This window comes from Phoxinus phoxinus (genome assembly GCF_949152265.1).
Source record: "Phoxinus phoxinus genome assembly, chromosome: 5".
Taxonomy (NCBI): domain Eukaryota; kingdom Metazoa; phylum Chordata; class Actinopteri; order Cypriniformes; family Leuciscidae; genus Phoxinus; species Phoxinus phoxinus.
This window is the reverse complement of record NC_136880.1, coordinates 11,048,415-11,067,440: the sequence shown is the minus strand read 5'-3', so window position 1 is coordinate 11,067,440 and position 19,026 is coordinate 11,048,415. Positions and strand designations below refer to the sequence as shown.

The 19,026-nt window shown below is 39.6% G+C and overlaps 1 protein-coding gene across 1 annotated transcript; it reads left to right on the top strand.

Annotated features, from left to right (window-relative positions):
* Positions 1-538: 538 nt before the first annotated feature.
* dhx30 (DEAH (Asp-Glu-Ala-His) box helicase 30) lies at positions 539-18,278 on the top strand. The gene is made up of 20 exons (XM_079612039.1): positions 539-746; positions 822-949; positions 2,684-2,794; positions 4,858-5,006; positions 6,035-6,143; positions 6,755-6,904; positions 7,573-7,725; positions 8,953-9,423; positions 10,006-10,389; positions 10,498-10,573; positions 12,080-12,184; positions 12,439-12,614; positions 13,053-13,259; positions 13,382-13,463; positions 13,652-13,845; positions 13,925-14,075; positions 15,718-15,875; positions 16,143-16,246; positions 16,648-16,787; positions 17,246-18,278. The coding sequence occupies exons 1-20, from the start codon at positions 572-574 to the stop codon at positions 17,536-17,538; spliced, it is 3,516 nt and encodes a 1,171-aa protein (XP_079468165.1). The 5' UTR covers positions 539-571; the 3' UTR covers positions 17,539-18,278.
* Positions 18,279-19,026: the final 748 nt, after the last annotated feature.

The following is a 19,026-nucleotide window of genomic DNA, read 5'->3' as shown; positions in this document are numbered from 1 at the left end:
TAATATTCTGTTCTGTGTTATTTCTGATCACTGCTCTCTTGCCTAGCTGAGATTAACCAGATTAATAATGAATCTGTATTTGAACACATTTCAGTCATCATCTGATTTAGGAAAGGGAAAAAAAGAAGATTGAGAGTCTGTGGAATAAACAGATTAGATTTAATGTAAGGTTACAAGGTCATTTTAGTCAAGGTCATTTTCTCTGTCATGATTTTTTTTTCTGGCTTTACCTCGTTCAGATTTTGTTCACGTTCAGGGTCCATGTGTTTATTATGCTACTGTACTAAGGTACATAATGCAACAATGCAGTGTACATTTTGTTACAACAATTGATCATTGATATTTGAGTAGGCCTACTTGTACTGGAGCGATGGGCCACTTATTTAAAAACTGAATTACATTTATTTGTGGATCTATTATTTATTTGTTGATTATGGATTATGTATTTGTTAATATGAACAACATATTTCCCTATTCGAACATTATTTTTCAACTTCTTCGCTCATTGCAGTATAGGTGGCGCTATCGCCCAGTAGGTTACGCGTCAAAAGCGTCGAAGAAGACAATAGACATGGCGATGTCCTGCACTGCACTCATGCCGGTACGGGCACTCGTCGCTTTAAGGAGAAAAACTCTTCAACTTAACAAAGACGTCTGGTCAAACTGGACATTTGTAAGTCAGTATAGGACTAAAACAGGTGTCATCCATAAACATCGCCAGTCTCCGCCGGAAACTGTCCACAAAGGTAAGATGCATGAGATCATCATGCGAAAGACAACGCACGCGCTTTTATGTTTCTGACAGTGTCATTTGCGTACAGCTGGTCCTGATCTTCTCCAAGAGTTTCCTCAAGCCAAGAGCCTCCTGTACACCACACTGTCCAAATCCCTGGGTCTGTCCGATCTGTCCCAGTACATCCAGTACAGCTGCAGCGATGGCGAGGTCAAGGTTAGTCCTGCAGTTGCTTGAACTGTGCAGTTATGATCAGACTGTGTCTAAAGAGCTATATTAGCAGTTTGGGGAAATCATTCTCACTTTCGGTTACAAATTAGACCAATCTTTATGGAACTGACTTACTTCATATCCTGTGGAATGGACATCAAATGGTTTTTGGTGTAAACCAACATTTTTTTAATGTTTTATAATACGAGTAATTCCTGCTCGCTGATTGGTCTCTGGTCAACCAATCACTATGAAGATACCGCCCCCTAACTAAATCTGACTGAGCTTCAGGCATGTGGGTAACCCTTTTTTATATTTGATATGCACATAATTATTATGTTCATGATAGCCTCAGTAACTTTCACCTATTATAAACTTAGTAGTATCAAGTGAAAATATTCAAAGTTTTTTTGAAGATCTTTCAGAGTTGCAGAACAGGATTTTTTTTTAAGTTTAACGCCAGTCACAATGGATATGAGATGTTAAAAGATATATCATCTCATGAATTAGTTATGTGGCAGGTTGTGAAATTTGTGCAAGCCTATTAAAGCTAAAACACAGACCTGCAAAAACACTAGCCTATTTCACAAACTCTAGTTCATGTAAATAATTTAAATATGAGGATTTTTAAGTTGCTTCAGTGGTGATGTCCATTGTAGTGGACAAACAAAAAATTGAAATAATTCAGGTCTGAAAGTTATGAACCGCCTTAAAGAAAAAAACAGGGGTTCGGGGAAATGTTTGAAGAAAAAACGTATATACAAATGCAAATATGTTTTTAAATAAATAAAAAATAGATTAAAATGTAAATTTGATGTAAATAAATGAATAAAAATAATAATGATTTGTTTCAAATTAGTTTGATATTAGTAAATGTATAAAATAAAAAAATGCAATAAATTATAAAAGTAAAAAAAAAAAGATTTAAAAATAAACAAATAGTACACAATACAGTGCTATAGTGAGTAAAAAATGTAAACTAAATATTTTCCACATAATATATTACACATATTTTTTACAGTATAAATTGGGTCTATACATAATTGATATGTATACCAAAAAAACATTTAGTCCTTCGCGTTCAGATTGCCATTTTAAGACCGGACCTAAAGGCATAGGGATATTCACAACCTGATCGGCTTTTATGACGTTTCGAGACGCAACATCCAAAATAACACTGTGTTCTGGGCTAAATGCGCTCGTCGTGTGTGTGTAACTTATATATGATGTTGACCAGCTGAGAAGTCGTGAAGAGCTTATACAACATGTAAAGAAGTCAAAACAGCCGCAGGAATCCCTCCGTCACACACAAACCGAGATCTGCTGCGAGGAGACGCGGTACTGACGCCTGAACCGAACGGTGACGAGCAAACTTGCGATACGACGAGGAAAGGTTAGCTTGAGATATGCTTGAGCATTCTGTCCTTTTTAGGGTCGCATCTTGTGACATCATGTCTGTTTTTTTTCAAGATCGTCTTTTCTGCGTTCTGTGTCCGTTTGTTTGGTGCCCCAGGGTTCGGGTGGCAGCGTTCACACTTCTTCAAATGAACCGCACTAACAGAGCAATCGCACCAGGATTCATTTTAATCCATCCAGACATGCCAAGTGTGTGAACACCCTAAACAATCCCTGGTCTGGACAGCTCATTCAAATAAAGAATAATGTTCCATAGCTTGATGAAACGTTACTCTGTGATGGTACCATTGTATTTGTTGTACACTTCCTCACAATGTCTTTCAGAGAGCAACACTCACCCTTCAGTGGCCCGAGAGGATTGAGACGGAGGGCTTTGGGCCTCGTAAGCTGGAGGCCGAGCGGCAAGCCGCAGCTGCAGCTCTGTGTAAACTCAGAGTAAGTGTCACTTCATCTCCTCCACCTTAGCAAATACTCCTAGAATAGGGAGCCTTGGAAAGCTGTTTTGTATGAAGGTATTTTTTTCTGTTTTGACCTTCAAATGAACTTGGTTTCAGCCTGATTTAGTTTGAAATGACGTCACCAGTTTGATCTTCACTTTAGCTTGAAGTATATTTGGGCCTTAAAGGAGAAATTCTGGAGACCGCGCCAGTTTATATTTTCCATGTAATGGCCATGAATGGGGATGCAAAAGCACAATAAAAGTTTCATAAAAGTAGTCCATACTAGTGCGCTATATTCCAAGTCTATTAAAGCCATGTTGTTATTCCCTGGGGCCGGTTTCACAAAGCTATTTTAGACCGTTCTATAGTGTTAGACAAGTCTAAAATTTGCTCATAGACTAGTCTAATGCAAGTTAGACTGTTTCACAAAAATAAAGACTGACTTAATGTAGACCAAAAAAATGAGACACCTTCCCCCCAGGCTAACTTCGGTCTAAGACTGTGTTACCTTGGCAACCAGCAGTAACAAACAGCCGAAAGAAAAGGGAAAATGGCTCATAATTTGTGGTTTACAGACGACGTGGAGAGCGCTGAGAAGGGAAAGGGTTTTTAGGGACCGCAGTAACTACTGGAAATATATAATAATGAGGACTTCATCGTCGGTTTCGTTTTTGTATCTTTTCTGTACGTCTTTAACGCTCAACGGTCGGATTAACGCTGTTAACTGTCATAGCAATCTTTTTCCAAACATTTCTTCTTGTTACTACATTCTCCGCTAAATTTCCCAATTAAAATGTCCTTGTAACTGTTATACTCCTCCAACAAACACATATTTTCTGCTGGAATAAACTGCACTGAGCGGCTGAATGCGCTTACTCGATCCGCCATGTTTTTTGTTTTGAAAAGTGTCTTAGTTTACCCAGAATGCATTGCAGTGTAGTCCTACTTAAGATAGTCAAAGTCTTAAGTGCTTTGTGAAACGGTCTGATTTAGATGTCTATCTGAAGTCTGACTATCTACTATATCCAAGCCGTAGTCAAAGTCTATCTTTGTGAAACCGGCCCCTGATAGTCTTCCCCAGTTCATGACTTTAAGTCCCCCTGTAGTCAACCATTTTATCCCTTAAAACTCACCTTTGATCACCAAAATTACACATTTAAACATAATTACTCTTCATGCCTTAAAATAGCTTTAATGTAACTTGACACTCTTGCCTCATTTAGTATACGCAGTTCTATGAATATGTAAATGAGCCCCGCCTCCACTCACTCACTCACAGCTGCTCAGAGATCCACTGGTTGACGATCACACGTTGATCTGATTGGTTACAAGGTAGTGTGTGACGTCAGAAACACCAGCGATTTCAAACCGTGTGTTTAAGACTGTCTTTGGTTCACTGCAGCTTTAAGCAGAAAATACTCAGCAATTCTGTCGACTTATGAATTAGCACATGGTTTCTCTCAAAGCATATTAAAAACACATATAAACAACATTAAAAGGTTGATTTTCACCACAGGGGGACTTTAAGAATGGGGTAATTTACACATTATATATAATGTGTAAATAATGTATGTGGATATGTGTATCATAATCGTGTATGTACATATACATACGTATATATGTGTGTGTGTGTGTGTGTATATATATATATATATATATATATAGTTATTATTATTTATGTATAGATATGTGTGTGTATATATATGGGAGATAAACTGTTCTATTTTTTCTGTTTATTATGTTAGCATATATATTTTCTTTTGCTCGAAATAAACTTCACTCAATCAATCAATGGTCCCTATTCATTGATATATTTCATGAAGAGAGTATGGAAAACAGTGTTCAAATTCAAACATTTTTGTTTTTAAATACAGAATGGTCTCTTGCTGCTTTTTCTATTCATAGTATAGCCCATGATAAAGATCTGCTTGCTGCAACTCTGGTTATATCATTTAGCATTAGTAACCATTACAATTTGGTTTGTTTTCTGTGTTGTTTACGAAGATGGATGATTTACACTATTTGTAGGTTTAGTAATCCTGAAAATTGTGTCTTTAGGAGCTGGGAGTTCTTGGTCAAGGAAAGCAACCATCCATAACAGGAAAGAGGAGACCGAAAGGGAGGCCGACATCTGTCTGGGAAGATGTAGAGCAAGATGAGGAGTCTCTGCCTTTCCAGAAGAAAACACAGAAGGAAAGAGCCCAAGGGTAGTCTAATACTCTGAGTTTATCATTTCATGTTCATCATTACAGTCATATTCAAGTATATAGATGAATGAAATGTGTAAAAAAAAAACATGCAGATGAGATTGTAGTCACCAAATCATAAAATACTCAGGTCCTCTTTGAAAGTACAAACATGGCACAGAAGGTGTAGTCACAATGTGCCACGTATTAAATGACAATAAACATGTAGTGCAATCTACATCACTGACAGAACATGCTTGTGAGGATAGGCACTTGTTAGTAAGCAAAAGCAATGTGCCTAATTAATGTTCTAGTGATTTTTCTCTATTTCAAAAAGTGGATGGGACCACACAGCGATCCCTGAGGTACCCCATTTTGTTAAAAGATGTGGCTTGAGCCCTATTTGGAGAGTATTTGTTTCTCATGGGGACAGAAGGTATTTTCAACATGTACAGAGGCTAGTCTGGGATTCTGATTCCAGAATGTCAGAGTTTTTCTCCCACCACCTGCGTAAAAAGTCCTGGCTAAATTACATGCAAGGCGGCATCAATCCAAAAGTCTAATTGTAAATATTTTTAACCACTGTCATGCACTGTACAGCAATGTGCAATTGTGCATGCATTTTAAGTATGAAGTTTTATTACAAAAATGTTGGATACTGTTTAAAAAAAATATTACGTCCCTGCTCCACAACTTAAAATACATAAGACAACAAGATCATGTAAAGTTTTGAAATGGGCATTATTATGCCAGCAACAGGAATGCAATAACACTTCACAATATGTATTGTGTACATTTAAATAAATTAGGGCTTGTACGTCTGCTAGTCAACCAGGTAACCATGCAAATGTATTTTTTACAGACGTCTTCATGAGAAACAATTACTGTCCGGATCGGCTTTTGATCTTTGTTTACACTGGCAGAAGAAATGCTTTAGAGATCAGATTCAGAAATCCTTCATCACATTATTTGATGCATCATTGTTGTTCATGTCTGTGCGTTTGGTCTGATCTCCGTCTGTATCTGTATCTGTATCTGATATGTTATAGGCCAATAGAAGAGGATCCGACGGTGACTGAGGCACTCTCCATGTTTCAAAAGCCGAAGGCACTTCTGGGTATTGTCGTTCAGGTCGCCACATCATCCTGTAGAGTCAGAGTGAGTTAGAAACTGTTATTGACCGGCACACATCTGACAAAAAGACAGAACAAGCATGTCTACTAGAAGCACTGATCAGTCCCAAAAATCAGTTGTTGTGGTTCATATGCAAAGCAAAGCAAGTAAACCGGGTTTGCAAGACGTTACTCCCTGGTAGTGATGTTAAAAGGAAATAATCTGTTTACCCGAATGATCCCATTTGTTATGTGAGCTGCGATGTTAAATAAGATCTAAACAGTATTTAGACTGAACCACTACTTTGGCAGCATGAGATGACCCTGTTTTAGTTTCTTGGGTCAAGAGTTTGCGATATATTTCTTCCCCCTACCCGCCACGAAACGCTCGCTCGGTCTGGATGCGCTTAAATCCACTGAAAGGATGCTTTCCTGTCACATATCACACATGTGCGCTTCAATACGCCAAAGAAACGCGGTTATTTACTACCGGCAAAATCTGTTTATTCCGATAAAAGACCAAAGGTTAACACATTTACATGACCACATGCGTTGTCAGATTAAGCATAATCGGGTTAAGAACGTGCCTGTAAACGCACTCATTGATTTCTGGTTTCTTTCCTCTGTGTTTCTGCTTCTCCGTTGTCCCGCGTGAAGGAGCTTCTTCAGTACAGAACGACTGGTGGGACGGTGAAGACATGCAAGTTGACCGTACGCTGGCCGGAGGAGATGACCTTTACAGCTCACGGCCGGCGTAGACTGGAAGCGGAGGCTAAAGCGGCAGCACTGGCTTGTCTCCGGTTTAAGGTTGGTTTGTGTGGGACAGACACTCAGCAGATTATTGCAGAAGTTAAAGCAGCTACGAAAAAAAAAGTGTAAAAAAGTTATAGAAGTTAAAGTTCACGTCTTCAATCCAAGTTGGCATCACAAAAATGTTGTCACTTAAAGGTTTTAAAGTGCCATTAGTAATGCATTGCAATGTCAAATTTCAAAACGGTTTTCTCAGAGTGATTTAATTTTTTTTACAATTTTGTGTCTGTTTAAGACTGCAAATTATACCTAAAATATGATGTGATGAGTAAAATAGGGAATATAAAAAGCAGGCCAACTGTCCTGCCACCACTTGACGGCTTTGGAGAGTCGGCTCATTTGGTCATGAAGCCGACTACACCGGTCACACTGTGTTTATTTGTGTGTGCTGCCGCTTCAGCAAACGCGGCTCTGATCCGTCACACACTTGTGCTGCATCTTGTTAGAAATGTCTAAACACAAGTTATGTTAATTTCTGAGGTGGCATGAATGCACCATCATTCTCTGAAGCGCAGCTTTTGAACGTTGAACTAATACCACTGACAGTTTTAAGTAGCATATCACTTTCTATAGTTGTGAAGTAACTTGATAACCCTTACTTCCCGTCTCAAGAGGAAGCACTGTGCTTGTCCTCTATTCACCACCTGACTGCTTTATGCCCACAGGAACTGAAGCTTCTGGACGAGCAGAACAAGCCTCTGACTCACGCCAGGTACCATCAGCAGGAGGTGCGTGAGGCCGGCGAGAGGCACAGGCGGCCCTGCCGTGTTGAAATACCCAAGGATGTGGAGCAGAGGATTCAACAGTACCTCTCACAGGTGACATGCTTGGCCAATCACTGCTTCACGTAGCACTGGGTACATAGTGGATAAACATTACATAGTTATGCATGTTCGAATATAGATGAGCACAAATCATTTGGTTACACTTTATTTTAAGGTGACCTAGTTACATTGTATTTACTCACACAAGTACCTGAATATACGACAATGTTGTTTTTTTAGAAATGCATCTGAAAACCGTCTCGTCTTATATTCAGGGTCTAGAGTTTTACCTGTCAGTAATACACCCGCAACAATAGGTGGCGCCAAATACACGTTAAACGAGTGTGCCAAGAAATACGGTGTGTCAGAGCGTAATGTTAGAAGATCACGATCTTAAAAACGCAAACGATCAAAGAAAAGCTTACCGTCTAAGAGCCGCGCGACTCATGTTTTTGTGCCTTGCTGACGGGACCAAACTTCCCCCGTACGTGATTTTAAAACGTAAGACCGGTACCCAGATTTCAAAACTGATAACATTTCACTTCTACTGCTAATACAATGTTGGTAGGCTACATGGTTTTCACTATGAGATGGATAGCCTAATTAGGGTAATTTTATATTCTGAACAATACGGTACTGATTAATATGAACTAACTACATGTACTTACTATAGTTACAGTTAGGGTTTGGTTTGAGGTTAGTTACTTGTAATTATGCATAATTTACTGTTTTTACTATAATAAGTACATGTAAATGTAACCTTAAAATTACCAATAATATTTTTCTGGATTGATTTTTGGATATGAACTTTGGCTACTCCATCTGTGTTTTGATCATCGTTCTGAATATGATCTGAATGTGTTTGTCTTTGACAAAAACATGATTTTCTCAGCTTTTTGCTCAAAATGTTGCTTTGTTTATGAAACTTGCCCATATTCAAGTGTTGATAGAAAAGAAAAGCATAAAGCTAGAATAAAAAAGGTTTTTGTTCCTTTTTTTGATATTGTATGTTCAGATATTCATACAACAGATATTCCGGGGGCCATGACATTTTTGTGAAAATGATAAAAAAAAACGCTGATCAAAAACAACTTAAAAAACACACTGGCGGGGAAAGAGTTAATGAGCATTACACTTACTTGACAAAAGGTTTTAGTAAAATGTTCCAGAAATGGATAAGAAAAGGGATCTAGCTGAGAAACATGAAAAATCCACCAGTGCAGTAAAACAAAATACAGTTTTCATCAATGATTTGAATAATTGTTTTGATATCTGCTGTAGCATCCAGTGGAGGCTGAAGTTCAGAAGCTGTGGGATGAAGAGGAGCAGCTCTCAGTTCAATCGTCCTCCATCAGTTCAGATGATGAAGATGACGACTTCATTAAAGATGTCATTACGAATAAGCCGTACCGCGCTCTGCGCCCCGAGGAGGAGGAGAGTCTCAGCGACCGCCTGCTCGGCCTGTGGATGGGGGCGGGGCCCGGGCGAGGGGTGGAGCTTCCGGTGGACTCCTATAAAGAGAGCCTGCTCGCCGCGGTGAAAGCATCACAGGTGGTCGTGATTGCCGGAGAGACGGGCTGCGGGAAGACCACGCGGATCCCGCGGTTCCTGTTGGAGGGGCGCGTTAGGAGCGGAGACGGGGCCAAATGCAACATCCTGGTCACACAGCCTCGTCGGATCAGTGCCGTGTCTGTGGCGCAGCGTGTGGCGCAGGAGATGGGACCTGCCCTCCGCCACTGTGTGGGATACCAGGCAAGAACATCCGAAACATTTCTGTTCAGGAATCTGTGCTTTTTTGCTTTAAGTCAAATTATCTATTTTATACATGCGTGTTATTGGTTTTATTATGCGATACAAATGATATTAGACTAAAATGCTCAGATTAAAACTTGACTAAACAAAAACAGGACAAGGTGTACTAAATATGATGATAACTACATTTAAAAAAAAAGTACGTTTGACACAGGAATATTACTATTATTTTAGTGTCATTGAGATCCTATTATAGTTTGTATTAATATTTTACCGTATTTATTTGGTATTCTTTTCTGTTTTGATTTAAATGTTTCTTAAATATTTTGCCGATTTTTTTTTTTCAAATGTCTATAGTCTTTAACTTGTTTTAGTACACAAGCTAAATGAAAATAAGAAATATATACTGTATATATAGTTTTTTAAATTTAGTTTAGTTTTAGTTAACTATGATAACTCTGCCTTAGAGCATATTATTTGATCAGCCCATCACATGAATGTCTGTGTTTGGGGTATAAAGTGACCCGTCCCTGAAATGCAGCATTCTCTTGAGACTTGAGCGCGTGTGTCTGGCTCTTCCAGGTGCGTCTCGAGTCTCGTCCTCCTGAGAGCAGCGGTGGCGCTCTGCTCTTCCTCACCGTCGGCGTCCTCCTGCGGAAGCTACAGTCCAACCCCAGTCTGCAGGGCATCAGCCACGTCGTGGTGGACGAGGTCCACGAGAGGGACGTCAACACCGACCTGCTTCTGGCCCTGCTGCTCTCAGTGCTGAAGGAGAACCCAGAGCTGCGAGTGGTTCTGATGAGCGCGACCGGAGACACCTGCCGGCTGGCTCAGTACTTCGGCGGATGCCCGGTGGTGCGTGTGCCTGGGTTCATGCACCCGGTGCAGGCGAGGTACCTGGAGGAGGTGATGACGGAGATGGGTCGGCCGCTGCTGGAGAAGAGCAGGGAGAAGAGGACCGGGGCGGTACGTTCAGATCAGGGCTGAAATACATCATCTGGTTGGTTGTGTGGTTCATGCTGTAGGGATTTCTAACCACAGCTAAAACGGTCTGCTTTCATTCTTCATCTCAAGGAGGAAAAAGACGTCGCTCCTGACCTTGATCTGGTGGCGGATGTGATTGGCCATATTCACAGATCTGGAGAGCCAGGTAAAGATGATTTCAACGGTGCATGAAGCAGATCATGTGATCATCTTTGGGCCTACAGTATTTACACTTGCCCACTTCATGTGTTTGTCTGATAGAAAACTGCAGTTCATATCTGCTGCTTTTGGTGACATGAACTCTTGAAGTTGCATAGTGTGGGAATTGAAGATCGGATTCGTAATCGGTTTGTGGAGACGCATTTATGTGGCCAACTGAATATTGATCAAATACCCATTCGATTTGTTAATTATTCCGAGAAGATGCATGAAGTGTCAAGTGTAAATGGGCCCTGTATATTAACACTTTGTTAAATGTATTTACCAGTGTTAAACATTTAGTTTGAATCTGTTGACAGCCATAATACACACACACACACACACACACACACACACACACACACACACACACACACACACACACACACACACACACACACACACACACACACACACACACACACACACACACAGTGTGCAAAACAAAAGAAGTTTGTTTTGCTATCCTTGTGAGGACATTCCATAGGCGTAATGGTTTTTATACTGTACAAACTGTATATTCACATATGTACACATGCCAACCATCTTCCCAAATTCGTAATGAGAATCGTTTATAAACTTGTTGTTGTCGACAGAGAAGCGTTAAGCTCTCCCCGTGGTTTCTGACAAAATAAAAGCTCAATGGTTTAAAGTTTGAAAGCAAAGAAATTAGGACAACCGTAAATATTAGTATTTTAATTTTACTGTTTTGTAAAATTGTATTAAATAATAATCATGATAATACTTATTGTTAAAAAAGATAATACGTTTGTTAACACTTTGTTTTATTATAATTATATTGTATTATAATATTTTATTATTATTAAATGCTTGATTATTTTTAAAAATATACAGTACAATCATATGTATTATTGCAATAGTAAGGTATTTCTTTATTAACTAAGATCATTTTTAATAATAATAATAATTGCAAATGACAAATATTATAATATATTTTTGTGATTTGCATTACACTAACCACATCTGTCAGATAATGTGACTAAGTTCAGTGTCTGTTTTTCCCCCATTAATTGTATCAGTTGTAATTAAAAGGAAACACCGATGGCTGAGTTTCCTGAAAACAAGCCACACCGTTAGAAATATAAAGGCACTACATGGAAAGGCTTCTTTCTGTCGGCACTTCATATATAGAAGAACCTTTAGGGGTTCCTATTAGTGGATCAATTTATGTATTTAGTTGAAACTGATTCATGTTGTTTTATTTAATTTAATTCAGAATTGACCAATTAGAAATGAAAGTATTGTGCAATCATTAATGACATTTCTCCTTACATTGAACCTTTTTGGCATAGAGAGTTCTGTAAAGTTGAGTCAAGAACATTAGAGTTCTATATAGAACCCCATAGAACCTTTTCTCTAAGAATACACATTCTTCCACAGCAGACGTTAAGTGTGTGTCTGCTCTTCTGTCCGGTCTCTTGTGTTCGGACTAACAGTGTTTGCTCTGTTCCAGGCGCTGTGTTGTGTTTCCTCCCAGGATGGCAAGACATTAAAGTCGTACAGCAGAAGCTGGAGGAGAGAGCGGCTCACAGATCAGGCTCACAGATGATCTTACCGTGTAAGTACACCAGCTGCAGCTTTATCTGAAGATCCTGGCCTTCCAGATCACGCCGCACAAGCTACCTTGTGTTTTCCAGCAACCGGTGCTAATGGAGCAGGGTGGATGATGGCTGATATAATGCCTGCATTTGATTAAATATGTAATAATGGCAAATACAGTGATAAGCTCAAAATGAACAGACTTTTTTGAAGCGTAGGAGCAAACATGTCTTTGAATGACTCTGAAAGGTTTCTGAAATGCTTCTCCTGCAGTGCACTCCAGTATGGCTGTGGCGGATCAGCAAGCTGTGTTCCAGCGCCCTCCGAAGGGCCTGCGAAAGATCGTCCTGGCCACTAACATCGCCGAGACGTCCATCACCATAGACGACATTGTGCACGTGGTGGACGCCGGCTCTCAGAAAGAGCAGAACTACGACCCCCGAACAAAGGTCCTTCCCCCTGCTGTAAAGTTACGATTGTCTCGGTGTAGTGTACTCGGAAGTACACGATTGTCTTTCCTTCCCTGTTGTGGCGTATACGAGTGAAACGGCTTCTCAAGTGAGAACAAATGTGGGCGGGGCTTGATTTTGTCCGTGGGGAATTGATTGGATGGTGGTGGTTTGCTATTGGCTGATCTCGTGTGAGTGACAGGTGTCCTCGTCATCAGAGAAGAGAAGCTGGAAGAGGGAGGGGAAGACATTCTGATTAAAGATTACGAGGCACATGAATTTAAAACGATAATGTGCACGGATAAATCATTTATAATAAATACTGCAATATTCCATATAAAAAGCAAAAAAAGATGTCAATTTTGATTTCATTGTGACTAAAGTTATGAGAACTGGCATGGCAGTAAAAGTAAAGCTGATTGTTGCTTGTGTTCTCAGGTCTCGGGTCTGAACACGGTCTGGATTTCACAAGCAAACGTTACTCAGCGCAGAGGACGGGCAGGACGCTGCCAACCTGGACATGCCTACCACCTCTACCCTCGAAAACAGCTGGACAGCATGGACACGTTCCCCATCCCAGAAATCCTGCGCACGCCTCTGGAGAGCGTGGTCATTCAAGCCAAGATCCACTGTCCGGACAGCAAAGTGAGGGAGCAAACCGTGTTCAAATCTGCTTTCTTGTCACGGTTTACAGTTTGCAGAAAAGAGGCTTACATTTGTCCGTTCTCTTGATTGGATTAAAAGCATTGTCGTTCTTCCTCATGCAGGCTGTGGACTTCCTGTCGCAAGTGCTCGACTCCCCAGACAGGCAGGCAGTGAAACTGGCTGTGAAGAACCTAATGGAAATTGGTAATGGTTTTAAATGTTGCTGAACTAGAGCTGTTAGTTCATCAATGAGTTAATTTTGTTGAACAGCATTTGTTATGCATTTATTTAACTTAAAATGTAAACTTTTGTCTAATTCACTTTTGTCTTAAAATGTAAACCCTGTCTAATTCACACACACTTGAATCATACACACTCTCTGTGTCTGTCAGGCGTGCTGGACGGCTCAGAGAATCTGACTCCGCTGGGACAGCGCGTGGCCTGCATGTCCTGTGACCCGCGCCTGGGGAAAGTCTTGGTTCTCTCGGCTCTGTTTTCTTGCGTTCTTCCCATGTTGTCTGTGGCAGCCTGTCTGACTCGAGACCCCTTCTATAACAGCATGCAGAACCGGGCCCTCGTCTCCAAGGTCAGAGTCTGGAGAGGCATTCACACGTGTCTGCACGAGGTCTCCTTTCTGTGCTAACACATAGTGTTCCTCCCTGCAGGCCAAGGCCGCTCTGAGCGGGTCCAGCTGCAGTGATTATCTGGTCTTCAGTCGAGTTGTTCAGAGGTGGAAAGAGCAACAAGGCAAAGAGAACAAACAGGACTTTCTGGACAGATATACTCTGTCTGGAGCCAGTCTGCGGTTTATACATGGTGAGACATAATTCATGTACAGGTGTGCTCAATAGTTTACACCCCCCTTGCAGAATCTGCAAAACTGTAATCATTTTTTTAAATTGGATGATCGGGGTAAATTGTAGGTAAAAAAAAAAAAAGGACAAATGTACAGATCTTGTTCAAAAGTTTACACCCCTGACTCTTAATGCATCATCTTCCTTCTTGAGCATCAGTGAATGTTATATAGTTGTGTACAGTGATGGGCTTTAAAGAAAGGCTTTCTACGTCTGAGAGACTTTCATTTTAATTATTTTATTGCTGTATTTTATTTGAATCTATTCGAATAGAGGATTTTACAAAAAAATATTTGCATTTTATATGCTGGAATATGCAGAAATATAAGTTAACAGAAGGACTTTGTGTATTTCGTTAAAATATGGTGGACTCTGCAGAAATTTGTTAAAAGTTCAACATTTTTCTTCAAGTATGAGACAGTTGCATTTAATTAAATTTTTTGGTTGATGCAATGTGCATAAAGTTAAAATATTGAAACTAATTAAACAAGTTTTAAAAAAGAGAATGTTTAATTTGATTCAATTTTAGATGATGGAATATGCAGAAAGAATATAATTAGGCTGAAAGGTCTGCTTTTATAGCGTATTCAGGTCGTGCATCATGTTTTTGAAGTAAAGTAACCAGTAAAGTAACTAGTAAAGTAACTAACTACTTTTGAAAATAAGTAATCAGTAAAGTAACTGGATTACTTTCTTGGAGAAGTAATCAGTAATCAGTAACTAATTACTATTTCCAAGTAACTTGACCAACACTGGTTGTGTATGAGTCTCTCAATTCACCCTTCGCCTGGAGTTTGATTGACAGGCGATCTGACCAATCAAAACAAATAATCCACAACTTTGTCCAACAAGTAAACCAGACAGAAGAGTTAACGGAGTAACGTTGGTGGACTTGCTTTGGTCAATTAATTTGTCATTATGAGCGTGCAGAGTCCATGTAAGGAAACATGTGTCCTCGTACTTTAATGTGACGCAAAACCAGAACATACACAAGCGTCATCTCAAACTCCGCTGTTCTGTGAATCAGGGCATGTCTTGTTTTCTGCAAACATCAGAAAGCACAGATATGTAGATGTGATGCGTTGTTGTCCACGAGTGAGACGCTTAGGATGAATTGCTTTGTCGTAAGTCACCTCGGATAAAAGCGGCTGCTGAACGAATAAGTGTGATTTAAATTACATTTCAGATATAAATCTGAACTCTGGAAATGTTCTGTTGATTCTTCAACCAATTGTTTGGCTATAGTTTCTGAAGCTACAATACATAATAACAAAATAGAAATGGGTCCACACACAAAAAACGAAACCTTAAAAACCATTGTTGAAAATAAAACCATAACATAAAATTAAATATAAAATAATAAAACGTAATTGAACCTAGGGCAGGACGAAAACAGAAGTGTCCTAGAGGAGTAAAACTTCACAGACATGTCTTTAAAGTAAATGTGCATTTTTACATTTCTTCACTGCCTTTATAAACTGTGCAGCGGCCATAAAGGGCATGTTTGAAGACCAAGTGTAAAATGCTCAGTTTGATGCTGCTTTTAGTCATTTTGGAGCCATAGTAAAACAAACAAAAAACCCTTTCCTTTGTCTCTCAAACAGGCCTGATGCAACAGTTCAGTGAAAATTTGGCTGAGGCTAGACTGTTGGATCATTCTTCTGAATGTCTGCGTCTCTCGTCTCATCTGAACCAGCACAGTCAGCAGGAGCAGCTCCTCAAAGCAGTGCTGGTCGCTGGCCTTTATCCTAACCTCATACAGGTACCACACAGCGTTCACATGTACACTCCAGATACGCTATATATGCAGGACTCTATATTGTTTTCTCCATGAAAAGTGTTGTATGAAAAGTTCTGCTTTTTTTTTTTAAGCCCGGTTTAATGTGGACAAGCCCGAAGCTCATGGTTTCACTGTGTGAATTGTATTTCCTTATAAAACATACAAAGGGTTACATATTTGTACATATCTTTCTGCATCTCTGACACAATATCTGCATATCTATTAATAAAATATCTGAACTTTACCCAGGTGAAAAGAGGCACAGTGACCAAAGGTGGCAGATTTCGTCCAGAAACTCTCTGCTACCGTACGGAGAGCACACCTGTGCTGCTGCACCGCTCCTCTGTCAACAGGTGAACATCATGTTTAGAGATGTTACATACAATTGCTCAATGGATGGAATGCCTGGTGGTTTATTGGTTGTATTGTTGTAATATGAATTTCTACAGGTATAGGCCCTATGCACAGCTGCACTACTTCCTGAACTTGTGCAGGCTCCTTTGTTTCCTGTCTGCCAGGATTGGCCAAACTGATTAATCCAGGTGTGCCTGATTATTGTTGTTGGTCAGACACACCTGGATTAAGTGCGCTTCGAGTAAACAGAACGATATGTAGTTGTCTTCCCTCATTACGTCCCACCTTGCCTCTGCTGGTGAAAATGTGCATCACAATCTTCATTGCTGATTCATTTGCCCGAGTTTAAGAAACATGATTCTTGTTTTGTTCAGTCAGTCACGTGTTGTGTGTCGTTTAGGGGAAATCAGAAACTCCCGAGTCGCTGGCTCACGTTCTTCTCTGCTATGAAATCAAATGATCAAGTCTTCATCAGAGACTCTTCGGTGGTCCATCCACTGGCGTTGCTGCTCCTCACAGACTGTGACCTCAGCGAGAGAGGTAATGAATGCCTGCCATCAACACAGAATAATAATCAGAATCCTAGATCCAATTCTATGGATGATTGTTTCCGCCACTGATTGAAAAAAACAAATGAACAGTAATTGCAACTTTTTTCTTTCATATCTCGCAATTGTGAGAAAATAATTGTGAGATTAAAGTCAAGTCACATTTATTTATATAGCGCTTTTTACAATACAGATTGTTTCAAAGCAGCTTTACAGAGATAACAGGAAAAGAATGCAACAAAGTTTGTTTCCAGAAGAAAATAGCGTCACAGTCTAAGTTCGGTGATGTTTCAATACCTATATTTCTTTATTCCGTGGCGGAAACAAGTTTCCATATTATTCACTTCATACTGAAATATAATGTAAGCTCATTTCTCAATTCATGTTTGCTCTGAAAAGTTGTGTATACAGTGGTTATATATATATATATATATAAATTTTTTTTTAAAGATCTGGGAGATCGTGTAGAGGTGGCATTACCTGGTCATACACTCATACGATGGGAGTTTTCCCCTCAAGTCTGGGAGTTGCTGTGGGACCTGCGCACTTCCCTACAGGCCATGATCCACCGCAGTCTTCGACCGTCTGAATGTGAATCCAGATCAGACAGCCGGAAGGACCGTGAGCTTATTGGCTTATTAGTGGACCTTCTGAATAACACTGACTCAGAAGCTAGCAGTGATCAGGATGACTTCAACCACAGTCTGAACTCCACAGACGATGTTAAGGCTGACAGTTTTTAATGGACACGTTATACTGTAAAGTAATTGAGAAATGTTTTTCCATTCCCGCCAAACAGCTGTGCGTATGAAGACGGTCTGGGGAAAAATTGTGTAGTGTGAATCAAACTGTCCTGTTAGAACAATCATACGGGTCATGTCTGGACATGTTGACTCAAACTGCTTGAATAGCACTTATTTAAGTAATTTATTTAAGTTAAAAGAACAGTGACATTTCTCACTAGTATACTATGTAAAACATTTTTCACAAAGGTCTTTTCATGGAGAATACAAGCTGAATGTTTGAGACGGAAATACGAACAAGCTGTAAGAATGTGTACACAAAAGGCATTGCGTTGACATTAACTTAGGTTAACTGAGGGTGTATGAAAACCATTATAATACTAAAATACTTTGCTTAATTTTTTGTTAATTAACGCAATGAAAGATGTACAAATCCCATCCTGCAGCATTGAACTCAACCGAGAAACTTGTATTGCAAAATCAGGACTCAACAGATTTACGTTGTGGCCATGTTGTTTCTACCATTGCAATGTTGTAACTATGTAGAAATGTATGATACTATAAGATTGTACCTTATCAAATTAAAAAGAACCTATACATTTTTTTTTAAGTAACAAACAAGGTTTCTGCATGTCTTTGTGGAACAAGCCCAAATTTCATTACTATGAAATTCATTATTTCAGGGCGCTTTCACTGCTGGTTCGTTTGTTTCTGAACCTGGTGCGTTTCTCGCTTAGTTCAGTTTGTTTAGGCATTTATGAACCATAGACAGTATATAAGAGATATGAACATGTCAATCCCGCTCAGATCCGCACTAAAACAATGGCTCTAAGACAACCTAAATGAGGTGGTCTCGCTCGGCCCGATTGCAAACAAACTCTGGAGCGGTTCGGTTGAGGTGAGAAACAATACGGATCAATGAACCAAGCGGTATCAAATCATAACGGCAAATGTGTTTAATATAAAGCAGTGGTGTCTGATTCTGTGAGCGAGCACATTAGTTAAAGGGGTGGTTTAATGCCCCTTTTTACCAGATGTAAAATAAGTCTCTGATATCCCCAGATGTAAAATAAGTCTCTGATATCCCCAGAGTGTGTATGCAAAGTTTTAGCTCAAAATACCCCACAGATTATTTTTTATAGCATGTTAAAATTGTCCCTTTTTGAGGGTGGGCAAAAACCGCATTGTTTTGTGTGTGTCCCTTTAAATGCAAATGAGTTGCTGCTCCCAGCATGTGGAGCTTATAAAATGACAAAATTATTTGATTTTGAATTGTGTAAATTTGAATTATTGACAAGTGTAATCTAACAAAATTGACACTTATGTGGAATTTTAAAGAGTTCTGAATTTTATTTATTTAAACGAATATTGAACATTTGAAACTTAAAGGTGGGGTATGTGATTTGCAAAATGGCTGGCAGATTTTGAAAATACACAACTCAACTGTCCTACCTTCTTTCCTTTGACTCCACCCATTCAAAGAATATG

Excerpts from the sequence above, each read along its gene's own strand:
- dhx30 (XM_079612039.1), top strand. The coding sequence starts at position 572 with ATGGCGATGTCCTGCACTGCACTCATGCCGGTACGGGCACTCGTCGCT. Across the intron at positions 10,390-10,497 it reads GGGAGAAGAGGACCGGGGCG|GAGGAAAAAGACGTCGCTCC; the intron begins GTACGTTCAGAT and ends CTTCATCTCAAG. Across the intron at positions 13,260-13,381 it reads TCCACTGTCCGGACAGCAAA|GCTGTGGACTTCCTGTCGCA; the intron begins GTGAGGGAGCAA and ends TTCCTCATGCAG.